General features: G+C 44.0%; 3 protein-coding genes across 3 annotated transcripts; all 3 read right to left on the bottom strand.

Annotated features, from left to right (window-relative positions):
• Window positions 1–3,739: 3,739 nt before the first annotated feature.
• hoxa9a (homeobox A9a) lies at window positions 3,740–6,529 on the bottom strand. Its single transcript, XM_077590531.1, has 2 exons — window positions 5,083–6,529; window positions 3,740–4,690 (listed from the first exon to the last, which is right to left on the bottom strand). The coding sequence occupies exons 1-2, from the start codon at window positions 5,597–5,599 to the stop codon at window positions 4,449–4,451; spliced, it is 759 nt and encodes a 252-aa protein (XP_077446657.1). The 5' UTR covers window positions 5,600–6,529; the 3' UTR covers window positions 3,740–4,448.
• Window positions 6,530–9,081: 2,552 nt separating this feature from the next.
• On the bottom strand, window positions 9,082–12,423 carry LOC144067337 (homeobox protein Hox-A10-like). The gene is made up of 2 exons (XM_077590989.1): window positions 11,518–12,423; window positions 9,082–9,796 (listed from the first exon to the last, which is right to left on the bottom strand). The coding sequence occupies exons 1-2, from the start codon at window positions 12,296–12,298 to the stop codon at window positions 9,522–9,524; spliced, it is 1,056 nt and encodes a 351-aa protein (XP_077447115.1). The 5' UTR covers window positions 12,299–12,423; the 3' UTR covers window positions 9,082–9,521.
• A 4,153-nt stretch (window positions 12,424–16,576) lies between these two features.
• Window positions 16,577–18,312, bottom strand: hoxa11a (homeobox A11a). Its single transcript, XM_077590990.1, has 2 exons — window positions 17,533–18,312; window positions 16,577–17,081 (listed from the first exon to the last, which is right to left on the bottom strand). The coding sequence occupies exons 1-2, from the start codon at window positions 18,212–18,214 to the stop codon at window positions 16,849–16,851; spliced, it is 915 nt and encodes a 304-aa protein (XP_077447116.1). The 5' UTR covers window positions 18,215–18,312; the 3' UTR covers window positions 16,577–16,848.
• Between the last annotated feature and the right edge of the window lie 5,364 nt (window positions 18,313–23,676).

The following is a 23,676-nucleotide window of genomic DNA, read 5'->3' as shown; positions in this document are numbered from 1 at the left end:
GACGATTATTTTTATATTAAAAATGCAATGTAAAAATAAAAAAAACAAGCCTATAGTTGTCTGTCTTACCGCACCTTTTGTCGTTTTCCCCTTAAATTTGTCCAATTATGCAGCATAAATGCACCTGACAATTTCTGCGTATTTTTTTTTAACTTTTAAAAAATGTGAAAGTAGAGGCCAGGCTGATTTACACAAAAGCTCCCTTTTTTACAACCACAAAGGGAATAAGAGGCGATGAGAGTAATAGTAGTGCACAAACCGCCCCCCCAACGGCAAGGTCTATTGGTGCCGAACACAGAGGCGCTGACCAAATGAATTTATGGCTGCAAAACTCATTAGTTGCGCAATAAAACTTTTACGATTCCTCCCTTGCAACACCAGTGCTTTGCCAAATTAATTGAAAGCCCAATAGTTAGCCTAAGTATCCTTGTGTTGAAGGAAGGAAGAAGAAAAACGCAGAAAGAAGGAGAATTTAAGAGTGGCCAGCACGTACCTGCTGTTTGCGCTTTCAGGCAGACATCCGGCCTTGTCGATCCGGCGGAAAGTCTCTGCACTTGGCTCGCCCGGCCGGGTCAGACTAGTATGGATGGATTCCAAACGCAAATGTGGACTGACCAGCGTTTATTTAGCTAAAAAAAAAAAGGCTATCGGATAATAAGAAATCATATTTTGTCGAGGCCTGATTTGTTGTTGGACAATCCTCAGTGTCGTTTTTACGAGGTGCTTTGATATATGACAGCAATAGGGCCGAGATTTACGCCAAACACCAATTTAAGCGTGAACCAAGAAACTATGCCACGTGACTTCGGCCCGCAGATTGTGGGCCAATCGGGAGAAGGATATGAAATCCGTCATGGCGAGGGCTGCAGAGCAGGAAACAAAGGACTGCCTCGTCCAAAACTGCACTACTAAACACTACGCAATTTGAAACTGTGCACTAGCAGGAAAATAATATCCTTAATATCTAATTCCAAAAACCCAGCGATCATTTTTTTACATTGATATTTAATTCTCAAATATGAAAACATCTAACATTTCTAAAAAATATTAACTTCCCCCTTGACGCCCAAATTTGTCATCCAGTGTTCTGCATTCTAACCTTTAAAATGTCATTTACATTACTATCATTTACGTGTATTTAATTCCAGCATACTGAGCAATACACTTTAGAAACATCCCCTCCCCAAAAAATATAAAAACTATCAAAAAAATAAAATTCGATCATGACAAATAAATACTAAATAGAACTTTTCTAACATCAAATAACAAATTGCTCTTATACGTATTGTGTGCGAGGATACACACATTCATAGTTCTGCATACACACACACACACTCGATATGTACACTTCGCCTATACTACATAAATTCAAACATGTATTCTGCACGTAGATATAGTGTATATAAATATATGCTATTATATGTATGTAGAGAAACACATTCAATTCATTCATACACACCTGTTCACATTCACCAGCACACACACACATGTATACATTTGTAAATATACATAAACACACACACTTTTGAATGCAAAACATGTTTACACGGATATATTTACATGAGTGTGTATCGGTAATAAATACACACCCGTGCATAATATACATATGCACACATGTATTAAGTTACAAATAAACCAATCCTAATGATATGATATGGCAATTAAAAGGACAAAACATGAAAAATAAAACATCACAATGCTGTGCACAATATAAGAACTATTCAGTCTGTTTAAACAGAACAGCTTTAATTTTTCTCAAGACTATGTAATATTTAAAATAGTATTCAAAATAATGTTATGTTCAACGTGCAGATAGAAAATAGCCCCGGCAAAGATATCCATGACATAATTGTATTCTTTTGTTAAATATAGCAACATTATATATTATATAGCACCGAGTAAAAATCATCGATACGTATTAGAACTGTTTTTTGGAATAATTCAAGGGCTCACTTAATTCATATTTTGCCTTAAGAGCCCAGGTTCCCTTTTTTTGTTATTGCTGCCATGTTAAAAGTAATTCCACGAGCAACTGCGTTTGTGGGAGCCGTGGCATGTGACACTTCATTCCACGCTTTGCATGTGCAACGACTGCTAAAAAGGTGTGAAATTGTTAGGCTGCACTCTTAAAAATGTTACTAGACGATTTCAGCCTTCGCCACCGCAAAGCTGCTTCATTAAAAGGACGTGTTAAGGCACTTTTGTGGAACAGTGTCGCCACCCACTGGAGAACGACCAGAAGGCAGCAGAAAGCAGGAAGACGCTTGCTTTCTGCCGTCATCCGGCGATTGACGGCGAGAGACGTCCAATCCATTTTATGAAAAGAGAATAGGTGTCTTCAAATTTACATAAACTGGGAGAGGTTCAGCTCAAATGGATTGGATGTTTTTCCCCACCAATGGGAGTCAGGCAATAAAGATAGATATTACAGAGTTGATACATAATGACATTTAAATTTCACACTTGGAAATTAGTTTGAAATACTCATTTCGGGCTTTTCTGTGGTCAACGTTTACACAACAGGCAGAATTTGAAAAATGGCAGCCATTTTTTTAAAAAGAAAACATGAGGGGAGCAAGTGATTATCCATTAGTTTTAATAGGGTTAAAATAACAGCACATTGATTCAACAAAATAGCAATAAAAATGATTGAGTATAATTCGTCAGGAGGAAACGACTATATTTCAAACATTTTGCTATCATTTAAACAAACGTGCGTGTAGATCAGGCTCTTGGAAGAGCAAAAAAAAAGCGTGTGTTTCTGTCTCCATAGTCCAGCCTTGATGTTGCAGTCAAAGATTCTTTACATTGCGATTAGGAATATTAAATACTTGGGCTCTGTTGTTTTCTCATCCTTTTAAATATATTTAAAAATCCCCCCTTTTTTTTGGCTCTCCTGAGATAGTTTATGGTCGTCTCGCCGTGTTGCAACGGGGGTGCAGAGGGCGGAAGGTTCCCAGGTAGAAACAAAGGGCGAGTCCAAATGACCGTGAGTCGTGTATGCGCGTCCCCGTTGGGAAGACGCCAATAAAGCTGATCATTTCCGCTCGGCCTTTTGTCCGCCAGCGAAAAGAAGAAAAAACAAATGGCAGCCATTCTGGAAACAGCCTAATTGTGTCTGGACGGCCATAAAACCATTAAAAGTGGAATGCCAGACAGTATAGGAGTTTATGGCACTGTCTCTTCTTTGAAGTTGGGGTCCATCTGTGTCGCCCCCAAGCGCGTCACAACACACTCCAAATTCGCCTTGGAATAATCCAAACATTTTTTGCTTAGGGATGCCGATTTGGTTTGTGTGTGTGCGTGTGTGAGAGGGGGGGAGGGGGGACGGGTGGGGTCCTTATATGATCAGGCGTCATGCGCATTTTCTTCTGGCGTCCATTCCGTGTCACATATTTTTCTTCGTGTTCAGACTTGAACCTCGGGGGAAGGTCCATGGTTTTTGTTTTTGTTTTTTGGGGTTGCAGATTGAGTCCGGCAAAATTCAAATTCCAAAATTCTCCACTCCGTCGTGCCTTGTTCTTTCTTGTTTGGTGTCCGCTCGCCTCGCAGCGATTTGCACCCCATAAAATGTTATAGCGGTAATTGTCTTTTACAGCTCTATAGAGCCATCGACATTCTCTGTACTGTATCCTCCAAAAACCATCTGCTTATATTTGCTGAGCATATCCGCATTTTGTCGTCGCCCCTCCCGGCAGAAACGAGCGCGTTCGAGCGTCAATTAGAGTGGACCGTGCACTTGTGCAGATATAATTTGTTTTATTTTTATTTATTTTTTTAATAAATAAAGTACAAATTACATTTTGAGAACCGAGATGGAGACGGCCGGCGAACCGAGAGGTAATCAATTTTTCACCTACAGTGTGTTATTTAATTCCTCCTGGCGAAACAATAATTAAAAATGAGTACTAATAAATGGAGGGATTGGAAAATAATTTGCCAGGAGGAAAAAATAGGTTATTGTAGGTAGTTGATAACACATATAGGTAGTCAGTCATGTAACATAACTATTCTAATACTTTCAGGAGGTTTGAGATGTAGCACCTAGGAATATTTTTTTACTATAATTGTCATACTAAAGTCATAATTCTAGCAATCATATAAACAACAACAAAATGCAACACATTTTACAAACTAGCTCAGTTGGAAACATCCAAACACAAACGAGCACAAAGACCAGGCCAAAAAAAAATAAAGAAATTTAAAAATCACTAACGAGGTACTATTTCATAATCGTAAAAAACACAAGAGGAAATGACAACTAACATAAAATGGGCACCGTTAAAATTGTGCAATATTAAAAAAAAGGTAGTCGCTTCAAATGAGAGCCTAACATGCTTTTTTATACAATAAACCTAATAGTTTGTACTATATTGGGAGCCTAGAGAGGATTTTTTTCCTGTGCCATTGGCCTCCAAATGTGCTTCATCAGTCACTCTCTCATGCACTCACTCATCTTTAGACGCGCCTTCTTTGTTAAATTTCTTCATCTTCATCCGGCGATTCTGGAACCAGATTTTAACTTGTCTCTCGGTGAGGTTCAAGAGCCTCGCCACCTCGTACCTGCGGTCCCTGGTCAGGTAGGTGTTAAACAGGAATTCTTTCTCCAGTTCCAGGATCTGGTGCTTGGTATAGGGACAGCGCTTTTTTCTCGTGCTGCTCGCGTGGAGCCAGTTGGACACGGGGTTATCTGAAAACAGCGCATGCAATGCACGGAGGGGAAGGGGAAGGGGAAGGGGGGAGGTGGGGGGTGGATGGTGGATGGTGGTGGGTCAACACTCTTTATGGATACGAGGGGGGGCCAAAAAAAATCATAAATGCAAGGAAACCTTGGCGTGTTTACACGCGGGTCGTAAAATCTAAGGTGGACGTGGTGGTTATTAATATGGAAGATGCTACTATGCTCTACGTATAGAGATAGAGGTTTGGGGGGAGGGGGGTGGGGGGATAGCTTGGCTAGGCTCGGTTCGGGCGCGCCTACAAGGAAATGGCATGTTAAGAATGGCATGTGACGCCTGACGTGACAGCCAAGAAGCCCTAACCCGAAAAAAAACTAAAGCAAAAAAAAAAGACTGGACTTACTCGGATCCAAGACGGGCTTGTCTTCAGCCTCCCTGCTCAAGTCGGCTCCTCGGCCGCCTGGCGTGTCCTTGTCCCCGGCCGGAGGCACCGAGCCGTAGTCGGAGAGCAGCAACGCCGCCGCGTGAGAGCCGCCGGCCTCGGGTTTGATTCCGAAATGGTGGGACGCTGTAGCTGCTGGTAATCCCGATACGGGCTCCAGGAGCCACGACTGGTAGCGGGGGTCCGACTCGGCTCCGACCGAGCCTTGCGGATGCCCGTACGGGTGGTGGTAGACCGACGAGACGGCGCTCGGGAACTGCGCCGGGACGTGTCCCCACGACGGCCCGAAAACGGGCGCTTTGGACGGGAAAGTGCACGTCCCCAACTCGCCGTGGTCTCCGATGGGAGGCGGGTGCTGGCGGCCGTGCGGATAGCCGGGGGTTGGGGCGGGGGGATATCTCGCCATGGAGAGCTCCTCGCTCTCGGGGAGAATGAGGGAATCGACGTAGTAACTAGTCAGCGCTCCGGATGTCGACATGGCGGACAACTGCACGATCGCATGCACGCTAGTCCGCCGGCCGGCCACACAACAGCGACGGTGGTAGCAGCGACGATGAACACAACGACGACAATAACAACAACAATAACAACAACCACCACCACAACAACAACAACAACAACAACAACAAAAAAGCACACACGCGCACGCACGCACACACACAAGCGGCCTCGCCTCGCAAAATAACAATGTGCAGAAATCAAGTAGCAACTTGGCCCCTCGCACGACTACAGTGGGTTGTAATGTGGGAGCCACGTCGCCGTGCCATTGGACGAGCAGGCGCACGTGATCCTACGGCTCGAACAATAAAGTATAAATCAAGCCCCTCCGCTCATTAAATACGCACCGGCCCCCAATAACGAGCAGCGTCGGGGAAATGAGAATAAACGAATCAAATGGGCTAGATTTGGAGATGAAGAACAAAAAAAATGAATGAAGTATTTGATGCTAAAAGCAGAAAAAAATGCATCGGTCGTCGCTTCACGTTCAAGCGACGCTGCAAAAAACACTGGCATTTTCTCGGCTCCTTTTATGAGCTATTTTATTGGCCACGTAAGCAGCCAGCATTGCTGCAAAGCAAAACAAAACAACAACAAAAAGAATTCAAAGTACATCAATGTGTTTCAGCTGAAGGACTTTTCACACTAGATTCGACGTCAACCTAATTTCCGTGACTATTTCCATTTCAGATTCAGTTATACAAAGCTACTTTATTCATTTCGGGGTGGAAATCAAGTGGTTATTTGCACCCCACGATTGGGATAATGTGCGTGTGGGATGGAAATAAAACATGGCCGTTAACTTTAACGTGGATTGGAGCTCGATTTTAACAACTTGTTCACAATTTACAGTTCTCGACAAGACCAAAACACACACACACACACACACACACACACACACACACACACACACACACATACACACAACCATCCGTGTGTTTGCGCCGTTAATATGGCATATAGAAAAATATTTACATTTCAGCATCACCAATACGTTAATTTTTTGTCAAATCAACAGCACACAATTTTGTCTTATTCAAATCATGGCTTGGAATTAGACGTTCATTTTTTTTAAATGCTGGTCGCTTCACATTTTAAGACGCCTAAAATTAAACTGAACAAAAGCTTTACATACAAATTCTCCAAATTGACAGATATACTGCAAGAAAATGATTTTTTTTAACTTCACCAAGCACCTTTTTTATAAGCATTTTCGCTCCCAGACGTTAAAACATCAACATTATAGCATGGTAACTCATTTAAGCAATCAATAATACAAATCAAGTAATATCGAAAAGTATTGCATTTTGCTCGCTACAATACAAATGGGTTAGTAATGTATTTTCAGAAATAAACCAACGTCACACTGCGACCACTAAATTGACGTGTTTATCATTTATTTAACTCCAATTGACGCCTCTATAAACACAAGGGCCTGTTTTTTTGTTTTATTATTGCACCATTTCAAAACAGTGCCGCAGTGTTAATCTCACATCACAATATAAGAAAGGACATTTTAAATTCGTTCAAATTAAATAATGAATAGAACCATTTAAATTTACTACCATTTGTTGCAGACAAGATTCGGTGAGAAATTAGTGGGGAAAAAATGCAAGAAAATGTGTCACAATTTTTACTATAAGAAGCAAGTCATTTTTTTCATTGCCATGGAAGGTTTTAGATGTCCAAACTATTTAAAGAGGAATTGATTCTTTCATTTTTAATGACGGCGATAGACGTCCAATCCATTTGAACAACGCTAGCAGCGACTGCACAATTAGCACTTTCCGTTCAAATGGATTGGACGTCTATCACCGTCTGTCAGCCTTGACCATGTGTATATCTTAAAGATTTTACTATATTTCTAATGATAGAGAACATTTGGCGTTAAATGGGGAGTCTAAGCGACAAGTGATTTGTTTCCTTAATAACACAGAAGGCTATAAATATTCCATCTATTTCAATTACAATTGAATGTTTCACTTTCATTGACGCGATAGTCGTCCAATCCATTTGACTTACAGGAAGGGCTGGCAGCGAGCGTACAATCGTTCCCAGTACTCCCAGTTCAAATGAACGCGACATCTTTCGCCATCTTAGCCAGAATTAAACAAATGTACATCCTCTTTAAATGTTTTGACTTCATTTGTTTTGTAATAGAGAACATTTGGCCTTAAAATAGTATGGAAAATTGCAAAAAGACATACAATAAGCTTATCATTTTTTTTCAACGATTTCAACGGTTTTACATGTCCAATCCATTCAAACTGCAGTGGAACGTTTCACTTCCAACCTCCCAGTTCAAACGGATTGGACGTCTATTGCCGTCTATGCCAGCCTTGAACAAGTGTACATCCTAAAAGGTGCGTTGTTTAGCACACAGACAGACATCAAAGGGGGGGGGGGATGTAGGGACAGGAAGGAGTCCCTGAATTGAGGAAAGCACACCGCTATTGCGACTGTAAAGCTGAATGAGGGTGTGTCCCCCTCCCCAACTTTACCACAGGGGCTATTGAGCTCATTTGCCGGGCTAGATAACAGCAGCCTGTCTGGCGGATCTAAAGCTCGCCATAAAGCCCTTCTCCTTTTCTCTCTCTCTCCCTCTCTCCCTCTCTCGACCTCCTTTTGTCTCTAGATTGCGCAGCGGAAGCATCCGGTGTCACACAACCCGCGGAGGTCGCTGTTGGCCCATTCACCTTCCCCTTCCCCTTCCCCTTCCCCTCCACTGCAGTGGTCGTAACCGAGGCCTTGCGTCTGCGTCCACGCCAAAAGCATTTTTCCCAAGACAAGCAAGAAATAAAGAACATAATAAAATAAAATAAACACCTCTGTCGTGTTTTCCCTCATTTTTTCATGCTTTCTTCATTCGACGTCGACGTTCACAACTGGGGCAATTAAGACAGTTTCCTGTTGCAGAGTTCAAAATGCACCCCAACAACATGAAACTACCTAAACCACTCGACAGTCCATCAGTGGAAAAAAAAGTCCTCACAATCCAAATCCTGGCAAGCAGAGCCGAGCCTAGCCGAAATGAGCCGAGACGAGCCGAGCCATTCCGAACACGCGGAGCCGGGCCGCATTGCTGCACTCACCCAGCGCCGATCGCCGCCTCCTGCCTCGATTCCCAGTTAATCCCAGTTCCCCAGCGGTCGGGATCCACACGTTAGGAAAGGAAGAAAGCAAAGAAGAAGCGTGCAGACAAGTATGGCCTCCCTCCTCTCCTCTCCTCTCCCACGACTGAAGCGGGGAGAGCGAGAAAGCTCGTATAGCAAGCAGCCGGTCATAAAACTCCACAATAGCCGCCCGCGTGCAGCTCAGACGCCTTCCAACCTCGTTTCTTCATTATTTCCGATGCTAATTAGCAAACTGCATTGCCCCTCGCCGCGCAAATCAAAGATGGGGCTCGGATTTGAGGGGGGGATTGCGCCACATAGGGAGCAAAAAACACAAACAGCTACTCCGTAAATGCGACAGAGCGATAATTTATTCAGCATGACACAAAAAAACAATATCGGTATGTACATACACACACGCGCGCACACACGCGCAGGCAGAGAAATAAGAAACGAGCGTGTGGCTTTTTCCACCCAAAATTGTTGCGCAATTGGCGCACTTGGCAAGAGGCCTGTTGATCGAGCATCTGAGCTGCGTGGGTTGTTATTATTAGTAATAACGTGGTGATTCCAAAATGATTCCACGCATGCACAATGAGGTATTTTTGTGGAAATTCGTGTAAAAAAAGAGGGGGAATCGGGGTTGGAATTGACTCCACTCAAGCCAATATTTTTGAGTCAGTGTATGTGTGTGGGGGAATTAAGCGCAGTGAAATGGCTGGGTGGTCGTGGTAATGTAGGGGGGCAGTCATTTCATTATGTTTGTTTGTTTTTTCGTCACCTCGTTTATCACGAAAATCCGTAATTGGACGTGAGCTCCCGGATCCTATTTTCCCTGGTCATTTTCTTCAATTTCATCCGGCGGTTTTGGAACCAAATTTTGACCTGTCTGTCAGTCAGGTGCACGCTTTTGCTGATCTCCAGGCGGCGCTCTCGAGTCAGGTACATGTTGAAGAGGAACTCTTTCTCTAGCTCCAGAGTTTGGTGTTTAGTGTAAGGGCAACGCTTCTTCCGGCCGCTTTTTGCCGTCAGCCAGTTGGCTGTGTTTTCGCTTTTGCTGTCGCCTAAACACAGGGAACACACCCGTGTGTTGGGAGATGCATTGCATTGTGGGAAATTGTCTACACACTAGGGTGGCAATTTGGAGATTTGTGACAGTAGGCAAGTCTAGACGCTTCATTGTGTGTGTGTGTGTGTGTGTGTGTGTGTGTGTGTGTGTGTGTGTTTAGGAAATATAACTACATTTAGGTGTAAAGTGTGCATGTGGGATTAAACACTAAGAAAACAATTTCCCCAAACTATTGGGGGATAAATCCGTTTTTAATTTTTTAATTTTTATCTTTAGAGGGTGTGTATTTATACACACACACACTTATAAACGGTGTTGGGGCACCTAATAGTACAGTTGTGTGTGTGTGGTGGTGTGTGTTAAAATTGTGACATCCCAAATTAAAAACAATTGGGTTATTACTTTGAGCCAAAAGTGTATACCATTTAGGTGATCTTGACCCAAATAATTTAAAAAAAAAGGGGCTTAAATTAATACAACTGGTGTTAGTTAATGTTGTTTGGGGGGAAATTGGTTATTTTTAATCCAACTGAGTGAGTGAAAATAGGCAGGGAACATGTTTGGAATGGTTTTGTATTTTAACAAATGTATTCTACTGTGTGTGTGTGTGTGTGTGTGTGTGTGTGTGTGTGTGTAAGTTGGTCGACTAGCATGAGTGTGTTCAGATTTTATGACAGTGATTGGGACTGTGTTTTATGTTGTGTGTGGGTTTGTGGGTGTGTGTAGTTGATCTGTATTCGTGTAATTATGTATTCTGTGTCATTTTATTGGTCTCATATTTTACGTGTATTTGTCAAAAAATGTATTAGTATCCATACTGCTACTTTATATTTTTATTAGAGTCGCTTCGTTTGTGTGTGTGTGTGTGTGTGTGTGTGTGTGTGTGTGTGTGTGTGTGTGTGTGTGTGTGTGTGTGTGTGCGTGTGCGCGCGTGCGTGTGTGTGTCAACATGCACGGGGATTTAGTACTTTTCATTGTGGTTGAATCTTTACGATTGTGGCAGTGTCTTGTATATGTGCTTTTGTTTACTAAGAGACTGTTGACTTGCAATAAATGCTGTTTAGCATTTTCATGAGTTGGCGAGTATTTTAATTCGTTTCAATGTTTTTAAGGGGGGTGTTTTTGTGCATCTGTGTGTGTGTGTGACCATTAATATGTATATCAGGTATATGTACTGTTTGTGTGTGTGAGCACTAATATATCTATCTGTTATATGTACTGTTTGTGTGTGTTGTTGGGGGTTGGTGGGGGGAGGGGGGGTGGCTGTCACAAGTTTCCAAATGCCTTTTAACATTCGAAGTCATTGTGGTATGAACACAATAAACACATTTCGAACACCTGAGGTGATATAGAGCAATGGAAATCTATCATCAGCTTGAAAATGAAATACACGTCTAAATAACCCTAGTCTATGATCAATGTTGTTTCTTTCCTTTAAGTAATCTCATTTAAATGTTAAGACTGCAAATAAGGGTCGTACATATCTATCATTAGCTTCAATGAAATAAATACACATCTAAATGACCCTAGTCCATGGTCAGCCTTGTTTCTTTCTATCAAGTAATAGCTCATTTAAATGTTAAGAATGCAAATACGCGTCGTGCTTAACAGGTGATGCATGCTAACACGTTGTGGCAGTGCCCCCCTACCCCCAAACGACACCCCCCCCCTCCCACTCCCACCCCACATACACACACACACGTGAAGATTGCTTACATTTTTCGTCCTTGTCTTGCTCGTCGGTATCCTCTTCCGCCGAGGAGACTTCCACATCCGTGCCCGACTCGCGCGCCTCTTCGCCGGCAGGAGCCACCTGCGCCTGCCGGTGCTGTTGGGCCGCGGGGCCGGGCTCAACGACGCCCCTGCCGTCCTCCTGCTGCGGCGAGCGGAAGCGGGCAGGGCCCCCCGAATGCGAGTAGGGTGGGTTGGGCGCTGGGCCGTCGGCGTTGTAAAGTTTATGAGGGTGCGCCTGAGTCGGAGAGGAGCGGAAATAGCAAGGCATAGCCAGCGCGCTTCCTCCTCCACCGTTGCCGTTGCCATTGCCGTGGTCGTCGGTCGTGCCGCGGGCGGCGGTCCTGGCATACGTCAGGTCTTCAGCCCCCCCGGAACCTTTGGACCCCTTGGTCTGCTCGTAGAGACAGTAAGCGCTCTCCTCCTTGATGCCCGGGAAGGAGCAAGGCGCCACCTGAGGAGCCGAGGAGGAGCGCTCTTGCTCCACACGGCACGACCTCTGCGCGTCCATCCACATCTCCATCCCGGACAGGTAGGCGCCCGGCCCCCCCAGCAGGTTCTGGGCGCCCACCTCGGCGCGCTTGGGCGCAAAGTATCCATAGTTGTGGAGTCCGTAAGGCACCTCCACGGCCGCGTAGTGACCCCCGCCGGCTCCGGCTCCGATCAGAGAATCCACCAAGAAGGCATTTCCTGACGGGCCGTCCGAACATGACATTATTGGAGAGTATTTTGGCGAAGGGAGAAGGAAGCCCCCTCGGTCTGACATTTCTCGCGCAGAACATGCCGCCTATGGTTAGGAGCGCCCCTCGTCGCTGCGTGAGCGAGCGGCGACCAATGGGAGGCTCGGGACCGACGCAAGTCCCGCCCACCGGCAGCCTGCGTAGTTCACCGAGGCGAAGGACGACGAGAGCAGCCATTCGGGATTAATATGCCCTCGTCTTGCTTCATAATGCGACCGACAATTCTCTTAGTATACTACATGCTATTCTTCTACAACTATGAATTCACATAGAGAGAAAGAAATCAGGTTGAGACATGCCCGCCTCAGACTTAAAAACAAAGCCAAGGGGCTCGATGGGAGTTCTAAAATGTGGTTAAAAATGAGCCCATGGCGAGAAAATCTTGTCTGCAAAAATATGGCCTGGGGAGTTTCTCAAAACAGGCAAGAGAACATTCACTTTGCGGCCTGATACTACCTCGATACAATAATAAAGGACAGATTTATAGGGAAATGCATTAAATCAAAGCATATTGGCAAAAATGTTTGGTCACTATAACAAAAAGGTTCATGGGGCACATTTAGACAAGGCGGAAAGCAATTGCAGCATTTTACTGTTCAAATGTTCGAATAAATGTCAACTTACATACTCTTTTTGCTTTTTTATGGGGAGCAATTTATTCCCAAATACATGATTTTATGATTTGGGGATGGGAAAGGGTTTGTTCAATAATTTTTGAATGCAGAAGAATAAATGGTTGTAAACAACTGCAAGCAAATTACACACTGCAAATTGCTTTAAAGCGTGTGTTTGGACAAAAATGTCCACAAATGTGAGGGCAATTTTAAAAAAAATGGAAAGCATTTTTTTACTCACAGGTGGCTTTTGACGACGATGATCATTCAATCCATTTCAACGCTCGCTGCCAGTCCAGAGTTGAAATGGATTGGACGTCATTGTACATTTTTAAATTCAAAACAACCTAAACTGTGTTCATATCATCAAGCAAACAGCAAGCATTAAATGGCATTAAATAAACATGTATTCACACAGCATTTTGCACCAACGTGATGGGAATAAAAATATATAAAATCCTTTATAAATCAATTGACTGCCACTATCAACAACTGACAACAGATCCAAGACGTCTATAACCGCCAATGGCAGTACATGTTCAAAAACTGAACTTGCAAAAGCACACCTCTGTTTAATTCCCCATTTCGTTTTTCCTTTAGCTTGCAAATTCGAGTTATTTGAAGCCTTTCACAAACATAGCTCACCACACACGTCAACTATTCCAAACGGCTTTACATTTCAATGTCATAAAAACATGAAACGAACCAAAAAAATAATAATAAATCCAAGGGCTGATACAGAATGATACCCCTCCCTCCCAGCCTTTTGGGACATTTGAGTCAATGTGCGTGGAACTAAATCCATCAATTACGGCGGAGGAGCTGGCTATCGATATCTTTCCTCCGCGGTTATTAATTACAGCTATTAAATGCTCCTTTTCACAGCTGCCCGAGCATTTCCCATCCGACCGCTGGCTTTGATCGGCCTGGGGATCGAGTTCGCCCACCGACGATAACGCAGCGTTTTATTACACGCAGCGGAAGCGTTGCTTTGCCAGCCATCGGCTCCGATCCTCGGACTAATAAGCCCCCATGCTCGCTAGGCACGTTCAGCCAAGTGTTCCTTCTTGGCAGGCCGTCAAGCGGTCGGAAATGAAGACAAACGTCCGCCCGGCCTGCCGTGATTTAGGGAAGGACACTCACTCGCTCGCGTGTGGTCTCGGGCAGACGACTTTACCGGAACCGAAACGGAGGAGCTCTCGTCTCTGACTTTTGGATTATAATTTTTTTTGGCTTGTTTTTTTTTTGGTTTTGTTTTCGTTTTACCTGCAGGCCAGCGGCCGTGACATTGGCTCCCATAGCGCCGCCCGGTGGTAAAAACCAAACCGGAGCCGGTCGTCAAGGGCTCTCCCCGGAGCCAGTGCTCGGGAGCCCGGTGGAAGGAAGGAAGGAAGCAAGGAGAAAAAAAAAAGTGAAGTCCAGCCAAGAGGCAAGAAGTGTAATCCCCTTTCTCCTTCCTCTTCCTGTCGCCTCCTTGGCAACAGTTAATAACCTTGGGTCTCAGACGCTTTATTGCGGTGCACTCCAATTGTACAAATGCTCCAGACCCTCAGACGGCTTTTATGGGCGCGTTGCCGGGGCAACGGGGAGGATGTCCCGTAATTAGGGACAGAATTCCAGCGTGCGCGCGCGGCCAGGGACGGCCAGGCAAGGCAAGGCAAAGCAAGGCAAGGCCGGCCGGACTGCACAGAGGACAACCATAAACTTCAGTCTCGCTCTCTCTCCCCCCCTCTCCCTCTCTCTCTCGCCGCCGGCCGGCATTTATGAGCCTTTTGACTGTCATATATGAACGCCAATGCGCTGCGGCCGCCTGCCATAAAGGCGCCGATAACAACAGCAAATATGGCGAGGCTGACCAAAGCCCAGAGCTTTGGCCCCCCAAAAAAACAACAACAGTGGGGAGACACACCAGGAGAAAAAAAAAGAGAAGCACTCAGTGCCAAGAAAGAGCGCATGTTGGACTAAAATAAAAGAGGCAATAAGACCACACCAAGTTGGTGAAATTTGAGGAGGAGGGGGAAAAGGCCATTTGGCTGTTTTGTTCGGGTTCATTGCTAAAAGACGGTGGGTTCAAAGTAACGGGGTTCATTTGAGTAAAATAATGGACAATACGACCCGCCGAAATCTACATAATAATGCTTTTTACACGTCTAAGCAAGGTGGAAAAAATAGCGGGGTGCAAACTAACTAAATTCTGTGATTTTAAATCACATTTCTTAGTTAATGTCACCCAACGTCAACTTGAGTCATGTTAAGCCTCCCAAAAAAGTGGGTCAAAACGTAGCAAGTCATTTTAAAGTGACCTTGTTGTAAATATACCTGTCGTTGGACATGATATATAGCACATTAGAACAGGTTGGATCTAATCTGGCTCCAAAAGGGAACATCCTTGGACTCGTTTGACCTACAAAATTGGATCTGCTCCGTTGTAGTTCATCCTTTAACTACTTGCGGGAAATGAACAAAAGTCACGCAAGTATAGTTGTTCCCTTACTGGGTCATTTTAACTCACGAAGAAAGCAAAGCTTAAAACAGTTGCTTTTGACATCATTTCATTTGACCCAAATAGTTGAATAGCCCATTTGTTAGGGTCGAATGAAGAAAAGGGGGAGAGGCTTCCTTTTGAAACACAAGTGGGTTATTTTCAAATTTGGCATTTATAGAACCCAAATGTTATTATTATACCAAACAGGCGAATTCCAAAAATCGAATTTGAGTCAATCACAAAACAAACGTGTCAAAGAGGGACTGTCTACAATACCACGCATTGTATGAACCAGCAAATTGCTTGTTTAAACTGAGTAAAATAACCAAAGTAATAAGTGTTAACGTCATAAAAGCATTGCAAAGTTATAATACATAACAAAGCAGTCTATAAAAACACATGGATTTATTTTCGTTTCAATATCAATAAGTGATTGGAATGTTGCAAACATTTAGAATTTTGCAATGCAAGTTTTCTTTTTTTTTTTAATGCCATCTTCACCATGACCGACAAGTCTAAATCATTTTAATTGAAAGCCTATAAAATATAGCAAAAATGCCCTATAGTTTAGCCACCTTTTTGAACAAGTTATCAACGTTTGATTATTTTTGTAAATATCACCAGCAAATCATGTCAGAACAAAATATGGCAGCCTTTTTTTTTGACTCCTGCAAACCGCTAATTTGAATAATTCCACTTTAACAATCCAAAACCACCCACAAAAGACACATCCAGCAGTCATATTTTCAAATGTCTTTATTTGCAAATATAGTATAATACACAATTGTGTTTGGGGCAAAAACGAGCGAGAGATTGGACGACCCTGACCAGCTTTTCGACTTGACGCATCCACGAAATTCAACTTTTTGTTTTTTGACATGACATGTGTCAGTCTTGAAATCAAAACAGAAAACAGTTGAGTCGAGTGTTTCTACTATACCTGCAATTTTGGCCGTGTATTAACGTCAGTGCAACGAGCTTATGTCTCTGGTGGTTAGACCTGCAGTATTTGACCACAAAGTCGCTTTTAAGAAGAACAAAAAATCTAAAGACGTTGTGGGCTATTAAAAAATCGATATAAATACAATTCGCCGTGACGTGAAAAGATAGTAAACGAGTGCCTACGAAATAAATACACCCCCCCCCCCCCGAAAAAAAAACGAAAAATAAACATCACGTTACATTCTCATTCGTTCTGACGTCATTTGGTCGCACCGATGCTTGTATTGATTCACTTATTAAACATGACTTGTGATTTCATACAAAAAAAACGATTTTTTTTATATATAACAAAATACACTGATTCAGTCAGAGTTCAAACTCGGTTGGGGAATCCTTTCCACCCAGGACCTTGCAAGGAACCACTGTTGATGTCGGCGGGGAGACAATTAAAACCGCAGCCTGAGAGAAAGAGAGAGAGAGTCCCAGTCCTGTTCGTCCCTCGGTGTGGGTCCGAATAAATGGCCGCTCGCTTCCACTAGAGCAGCGGGTTGACTGTATAATATTGCAATCGGTCTCTGTTGAGCTTCTTCTCCTTCATGCGGCGGTTCTGAAACCAGATCTTGACTTGGCGGTCGGTCAGGTTGAGCATCCGAGACAATTGCAGACGTTTCTCCTTGTTAATGTACACGCTGAAAAAGAACTCACGCTCCAGTTCTCGGATCTGATATTTGGAGTAGGGGCACCTCTTCTTGCGGGTCCTGGCTCCATCTGCGAATCCCCCCATACAACAACAAAAAATAGATGGACATTTAACAATACCTCCATGAAACATGAAAGCTCCTATTTTTTTTTTTTGGACGGCGTTCTCCACTTGACTGAAAACAGTCGGTGCTGCTTGGCTTTGACCTTTTCCAACTGGGCAGGCAGGCGCACTATACTCCGTGCGGTATTTTGCACACGGTTTTAACGTTAAAAACGGAGAGAATAAACCAAATATAAAGCGGTGGAAAAAATATTGCGCTTATTTTAATGTGAAAAAAATCCGTCTTTTCACGGTCAATTTCAAAAGCGAGCACGTGATGGTGCCGTTTATACCAAAGTTTGTTCGGGGCGAGAGCAAGGGAGGAGGGGGTGGTCCCGCGGACCCTCTATAAACATTATGCGCTTATAAAAAAGGCATATAAAATGTTTAACAAGATGGCAAAGTTGCAAAACTTACTGCTGGCGGATTTGTCCTCATTGTTGCCGGATGACAGTTCGGGGCTGCTGTTGTCCTCTTCGCGCGGCTCCTTAGCTTCGGAGGAGCCCGAGACGGAGTCGTCCGGAGCCGAAGCGGGGGGCTTGCCGCTCGGCTTGTCGGGGGCGAAGTTGGCCGAAGAGCTCTCCGACGAGGCGCCGTAAGCCGTCTCGTAGAACTGGTCGAAGGCTTGCGGGAGAACCCCGTTTCGGCCCACGTTGCCGTAGAAATTGGAGGAGCCGGCGGCGGCCGCGGCGGCGGCGGCTGCGGCGGCAGCGGCGGCGGCGGCGGCGTGATGGTGGTGGTGGTGATGGTGGTGGTGGTAAGCGGCGGCGGCCGAGGCCGGGCTGCTCTTGCCGAAAATGTCCGCCTGCGCTTGCGCCTGCGCCTGCGCCTGCGCCGGGTGCACCACGTCTTCGGCGCCCGGGTAGCACTGAGCCAGATTGCCGCGGTGGCTCCATTTGCTGGAGGCGTCGATGGCGGCGTATTCCCGGAACGTCACCTCCCGGACCGGCTGCACTTGTGGCAGGTTGGACGAGTACGAGTAGGGCCGCGTGGATGGACTCTGGGACAAGAAGGAGGGCAGCGCCGAGAACTCGTAGTAGGTGCAGCTGGGTAAATACATGTTGGAGCCGACAGGGACCCTGTCGTCAAAATCCATCATGGTATATTATTTCCCCCCGTCGCCGGCCGAGCGACCGAGGGACCGAGGGAGCGAGCGACCAACCGGTCGCCTCCTCCTGCCTGCTTGCCTGCCTGCCTGCCCTCCCTCTCTCCCTCCCTCCCTCCTTCCTTGGGTCCTTCTTTGCCTCGGCTTCCTCGAGCGTGGGCTGCTTTCTTCTCGCCAAGCTCTTTCTCCGCCGGGCAGAAATTGCGAAAGCTGACGTGGAGAGCCGTCGCCATCCACTCCACGGAGGCGGGCGTCACGTGACCGGCCGCCAGCCAGAAATTGACAGGTCGCCGGTGCGTGCGGGCGCGCACGGCACGCGCGCGCACGCCTCCACTAAGCTTGACATTGATAGTTTATCGCCGCATTCGACTCGGAATGAATTCTTTGAAATTGCAACAAATCACCACAACGAGGGGGGAGGAGGTGTGTATGGGGGGGGGCGGTCGGTGGGGTTAAAAAATAACTACACGACTTTGTTTGCCATCTCGTGCATTTCTCTTCAATAATTTCCACCATGTAAAACTCTATATATATATATTCCTGTCGGATGGTTTACATTCTTTGACTGTATTCCACTCTGTGCTTGATGACAAAAAACAAGAATAATAATAATAACAAAGTCTGCATTTTGGAGGCGCCTCAGTCAACAGCATTTGCTGCATTTTACAACTTGCCAGCATTTGGCTGGCATTTGGTAATCAGGGTCATGTTCAAAGCAATGTTGCAACTGTCTGCGGCAAGGTGAAAGGACACTAATCCCCCCAGAAAAAAAAACGTCCAAATGAAGTCTTTTTCACTTGGAACTGGTTTGACATCGCTACAAAAGTGGCGGAAGTCGTCAACTGCCCTAAAGGATAATAATATTCTCTTTTCAATGATACGTGTAGTGATTCCAAGACGGGAGATAAAGCGCTCCATTTCTCGCAGCACGCTGACTTTTTACATGCGGACGTCTTCATCTTCCCCCCGACATATTTCAAACACGACTGATATTTTGGACATGGCAACCAGATTACACACAATATTTCCGGAGCTCCGAGTGAAGTCCGACTGGATTTTTGCGGGGCCACCATGCCTGCTTGTAGCTTTTCTTTTCTTTTTTTGCAGCAGAGCTCGGATTAAGACAACGTTGTCAGCATTTTGGACTTTTTGATAGCATTGTAAAACTCAAGCTGGAAAAATATCCCGTTTTTCTCTTCCGTCTGGCTTATATTTTCAGAATTGTTGTGGGGAGAAACAAATAAAACAAATGTTTTAGTCCACTTTTAAGACTGCGTCGCTCCGCCTCTTGTTAAGTCCGGACAGAATTGGACGAGGTGCGCAGGGGCTTTTTTTCAAGTCCTAATTGAGCACAGGATGCGCAGACGTGCCTTTTTATAGCCGCTCGGCTCTTCTGCCGAGCTTCTTCACCCCCGCAGACGAGCGCGTAGACACCTCGCACAACAAAAGGGGTAAGCTGCACTCGCGTCGCTTGGCTTGGGCTCAATCGGGTCTTGTTAAATGGCTTTGGAGTGGGTATTTTCCCCCTTTTTTGGCAAGGAAAGTGCAGCGTGCCGCTGCGTGGCAGAGTCGTCAAAGCCAAAGCTTTGTGTGGACGGACGGTCGACTTCAAGTTCGGGGGAGGGAAAAGAGGCCCCGAGAGCAAAGGGCCCCGGATGAGGTGCTTTTAATTGCTCTTGCCTTTAAGCACGCTTTGGGTCACGAGATGGCATTTCGTGGCAGGCTGCCTCCATGTTGGGAAGGGGGGACAGGATAGGAAAATCGTCGTTGGGATGGGGGGGGGGGGGGGGGGGGAAATATTTGGCTCACAATTTGAGACGCTATTGATTCGTGCTCTTCTAAAATAAAATGTCTTCTTAAATGGTAGGCTCCAGCATGGTCATGGAAAGCAAAGTTTAGACGTAAAACTGAAAGTCAACTCTAAAAAGTCTCGTTTAGGATATAATGCGTTTCGTTATTTTGGAATTGTGTTAAATAAACAATCGCTTGAGGGCAACGCCTCAGCCGAAAGAGCACATGTTGCAGTTTTTAAGGTGGGAAGATGGTACACATTTTTAAACTTGCATTGCAAATAAAATGCTAAAACAATTTGCCTTTCATTTCATGAATCATCTTGTGATTTTGCAAAGAAAATATTGAGTGAATTTATTTGACCTTCCACTTACCTTGGAATCTGGGACGATATATACTTCAAGTGCAAGAAAGTTCCACAATATACACACAAAAAAAGATGCCAAGTTGAAAATAAGATCCACTTGAGTACTTTTAAACAATTTTAAAAATATATATTTTGTGAATAAAGGAAGGAAATACGTCTGATTTGAACACAGTTTGCAATTATGAACACAACAATGCTCAACACATTAAAACAAAAGCAAGCTCCACACTTTCCCAAATTTTCGTGATAAGAGAATCATCCAGCATAAAGCTCCAAACATCTAATTCCATCCTCTAAAAACCAAACGACTGCAAAACAAAAGCACAATTTCCTTGCTATTTAGTCCAAGAAAGCCTCCAGAAAAAACGTCTGACACGTGTATGCATACACACCGTCACACACACTCGCCCAAATACGCCACACTTCCCCTTCTCGCTGTTTAACAAGCACTATTTCAAGCTTCTCGCTCACAAATTGTAGCAAATCTCAATGCATTTTTTTCTTTTAATCCCCCGTGCAGACAAGTGCAAAGAAAGCCTCTTTAGCGAGTACAGTCGGCCGTCAGGTAGGCCAGCGTGCGGGCTGTAAAACAGCCCCAATTGACGCATTCAAAGCCCCCAGAAAGAAAACCTCCTGTAGTTTCGCTGCACTCCTTCAGCAAGAGCAAAAAAGCCCGTTTTTAGTGCCTCGTTTTGTCTCCATTTTATGGCGAGAAGGAGAAAAATAAAAGAACTATCACACCTGCAAGGGGGAGTAAAAAAAAAACTTTACAAAAGACCTCATTCAAAGTGAAAACTTAAAGAAATCCAACTTGTCATTGCTTATTTCATGAATACTTCAGTTTAAGAGTAAAAATAATAATGCCGTTTTTGAACTTGAATTTTCACGGGGAGTGTAGAAGCCATTTGGGTGGAAAACACGGTCAAAAACATTTACAGAATCAAAAGATGAGAAATAATGAGGTAAAAACCTGATGTTGGACGCCGTTCTTTTTTTTTTTCTTTTTCTTTTTTCTCCTCCACAGGTGAGAGCAAATCACCGGGAGATCGAGGATAATCCTTCCGAGGAAAGTAAGCAACTCCACGGTCAACGGGAGCGCAACGCCGACTGGCGTGTGGTTTACTTGGGCGAGCAACAATGGAGTTGGACGGGAGGAAGAAAGACGATTTGAGGCTCACAATAAACTCAACTTCTTCACACACTGCTTTACATGTGGGCAGTAAAACGCATTTCAACTATCAAAACACTGCAGATATTTCACATTTAGGGGACGGCAATTCACTTCAGGCTAAAGGCAAAGCAGTTCCAATGTTGAAAAGAAGATTTCCTATGATTAAAGCCTGTATTTTACATTAAAAATATATATATTCAAACGTTTTTACTCTGAGCACATTTTTTCTATATTTACATTATGGTAAAAATAGTCTCATCAACTTGTGTTTTTAATCTCTTTTTTATTTATTTACTATTAACACATTCCTTGACAATTGAAAAGTCTGTGTATAAAAAGTAATTAAATCAACTTCTAATTTTTGAAGCAAACTAGAATGCTATTTTTCATGCTTCTAATAGATTGGACGTCTATCCACATTAATAACAACTCATGAGTTAAAATATGGTGTTCACAATTTTTTTTATACAGCCAAAACAGATTGGACGTGTATCGTATACCATGGAGTTATAAAAAAAGACCAAGGGATGTGAAAAAGTATTTAAAAAAGCAATCCAGCTGAATATTTTTGGAACATTGCAAATGCAGAGGCTGCTAATTTCTATTTAACATGTGAATTAAATGCAATTATTAACATGGTCGAATTTTATTGGTGGCTCCAACATTCTTTTGACAACCTAAACTGGGAGTTACTGTTGGTGTGTGTGGGCCTAGCGAAGGTCAAAGTAAAGAGCAAGAGGCACGTCTGGCAGACTCATTCGGCGACGGGAGATGACGTCACGCGCTTATATAAACACTCCTCTTTACATTGTAACGCCATGAAAAAAAATCAAATGTTCGATTTCGAACGTAGTCACGAGTAAACCAAAGTCCTCTTTCCGTTCAAGTTAAGTAAAAGACAAGGTCAATGCAAGCTCGGCAAAACCACTGTTGACCTCAAGGTGGCAGCACAAGCCCATTTGTTTTGTGCACTACGCTACTAAAAACAATGGGCGGTCCATTCATAAAAGTCCCACGTGACGACTCCCTGCCTGCGAGAGTGACGAGGGATCGAGTGACGGGGGAAGCAAAAGAGGCAGGGCTTGGGTTTGTTTTCATTCAGACGCGGCCAATCAGAGCTCGCCACCATTGGGCGACGCCCCTCAAGGAGCTTCCGCAGTAGCTGCGCAGCGCGCATGCGGGGAGCGCGTCAGTACTCAGGGGTGACGTCAGCATGGAAGAGCTACGGGGACACTGTTTACACCCACCTATTATACTCTGGTGCCATTGACGGCGAGAGACGTCCGATCCGTTGAAATTAATTATCTTATTTTTGAGTCTGGAAATAACATTTACGTAAATTGTGAGTTAACCGGACTGTCTCATTAGCAAATGTAACCAAATCATCCACAAAAGTCAAATAAGGTCACTGAGTGCTTAACGCAAAAGTAAAATAAGGTCACTGGATGCTTAAATATGTATTAATGTTAAAATAAAATATGCAAGTTGGTTTTAATGTGTCAAAACAATGCAGTTTTGTCGTCAAGATATTTTGAAAACTTTTAAGAATGCACCATGATGTTGTCTTTTTAAGAATGTAAACAAAACAGGACAATGTTCAAGATATAAGGAGTGTATTTTTAAATTATGCAAAAAATGTACAGTTTAATATTGCCTGAAAATATACAGAAATATCAATTTTGATGACCGATATTAAGTGTCGTGACAAGCAACTAGTTTGAGTACAATGGAGAAAAATAAAAACATGGGGTACTTTCATTCAATTATTTGGTACCGTAAATATGAAAAGCATGCGAATTAGATGATCGTTTCTAAATTTCACTGCACATTCTTATATTTTGCTACATTTTTATATCATAGTAGATAATACAGAGCATGATGAAAAGCGACATAATGCGATAAAGTGATGCAAGATTAGGACCGTTGATTGAAACGATTGTGTTAGTCACAAGATAGTCGCTAGGTGGCAGTGTTTCACTACATATCTGCTCAAATCCTCCCCACAATCTAAATTTACGTCACACATTTTCACACGTTTTAAAGATTTTCAATCCTCATAAAAGCATTCCAATATGATGCAAGCAATTCCACATGACACGTTCACGTTCAAGTTGACCACAAACTCAA

The sequence above is a fragment of the Stigmatopora argus genome, chromosome 21 (assembly GCF_051989625.1).
Source record: "Stigmatopora argus isolate UIUO_Sarg chromosome 21, RoL_Sarg_1.0, whole genome shotgun sequence".
Taxonomy (NCBI): domain Eukaryota; kingdom Metazoa; phylum Chordata; class Actinopteri; order Syngnathiformes; family Syngnathidae; genus Stigmatopora; species Stigmatopora argus.
The sequence above is the reverse complement of the archived record's forward strand: the minus strand, read 5'-3'. Positions and strand labels throughout refer to the sequence as shown.

What these genes read in the sequence shown, in the direction of transcription:
- hoxa11a (XM_077590990.1), bottom strand. Translation starts at nt 18,214, where the DNA reads ATGATGGATTTTGACGACAGGGTCCCTGTCGGCTCCAACATGTATTTA. An exon ending in TGAGGACAAATCCGCCAGCA is followed by an intron (nt 17,082 to 17,532) that starts GTAAGTTTTGCA and finishes GGGGATTCGCAG; the next exon opens with ATGGAGCCAGGACCCGCAAG.
- hoxa9a (XM_077590531.1), bottom strand. Translation starts at nt 5,599, where the DNA reads ATGTCGACATCCGGAGCGCTGACTAGTTACTACGTCGATTCCCTCATT. An exon ending in CAAGCCCGTCTTGGATCCGA is followed by an intron (nt 4,691 to 5,082) that starts GTAAGTCCAGTC and finishes CGCTGTTTTCAG; the next exon opens with ATAACCCCGTGTCCAACTGG.
- LOC144067337 (XM_077590989.1), bottom strand. Translation starts at nt 12,298, where the DNA reads ATGTCAGACCGAGGGGGCTTCCTTCTCCCTTCGCCAAAATACTCTCCA. An exon ending in GCAAGACAAGGACGAAAAAT is followed by an intron (nt 9,797 to 11,517) that starts GTAAGCAATCTT and finishes CCCTGTGTTTAG; the next exon opens with GCGACAGCAAAAGCGAAAAC.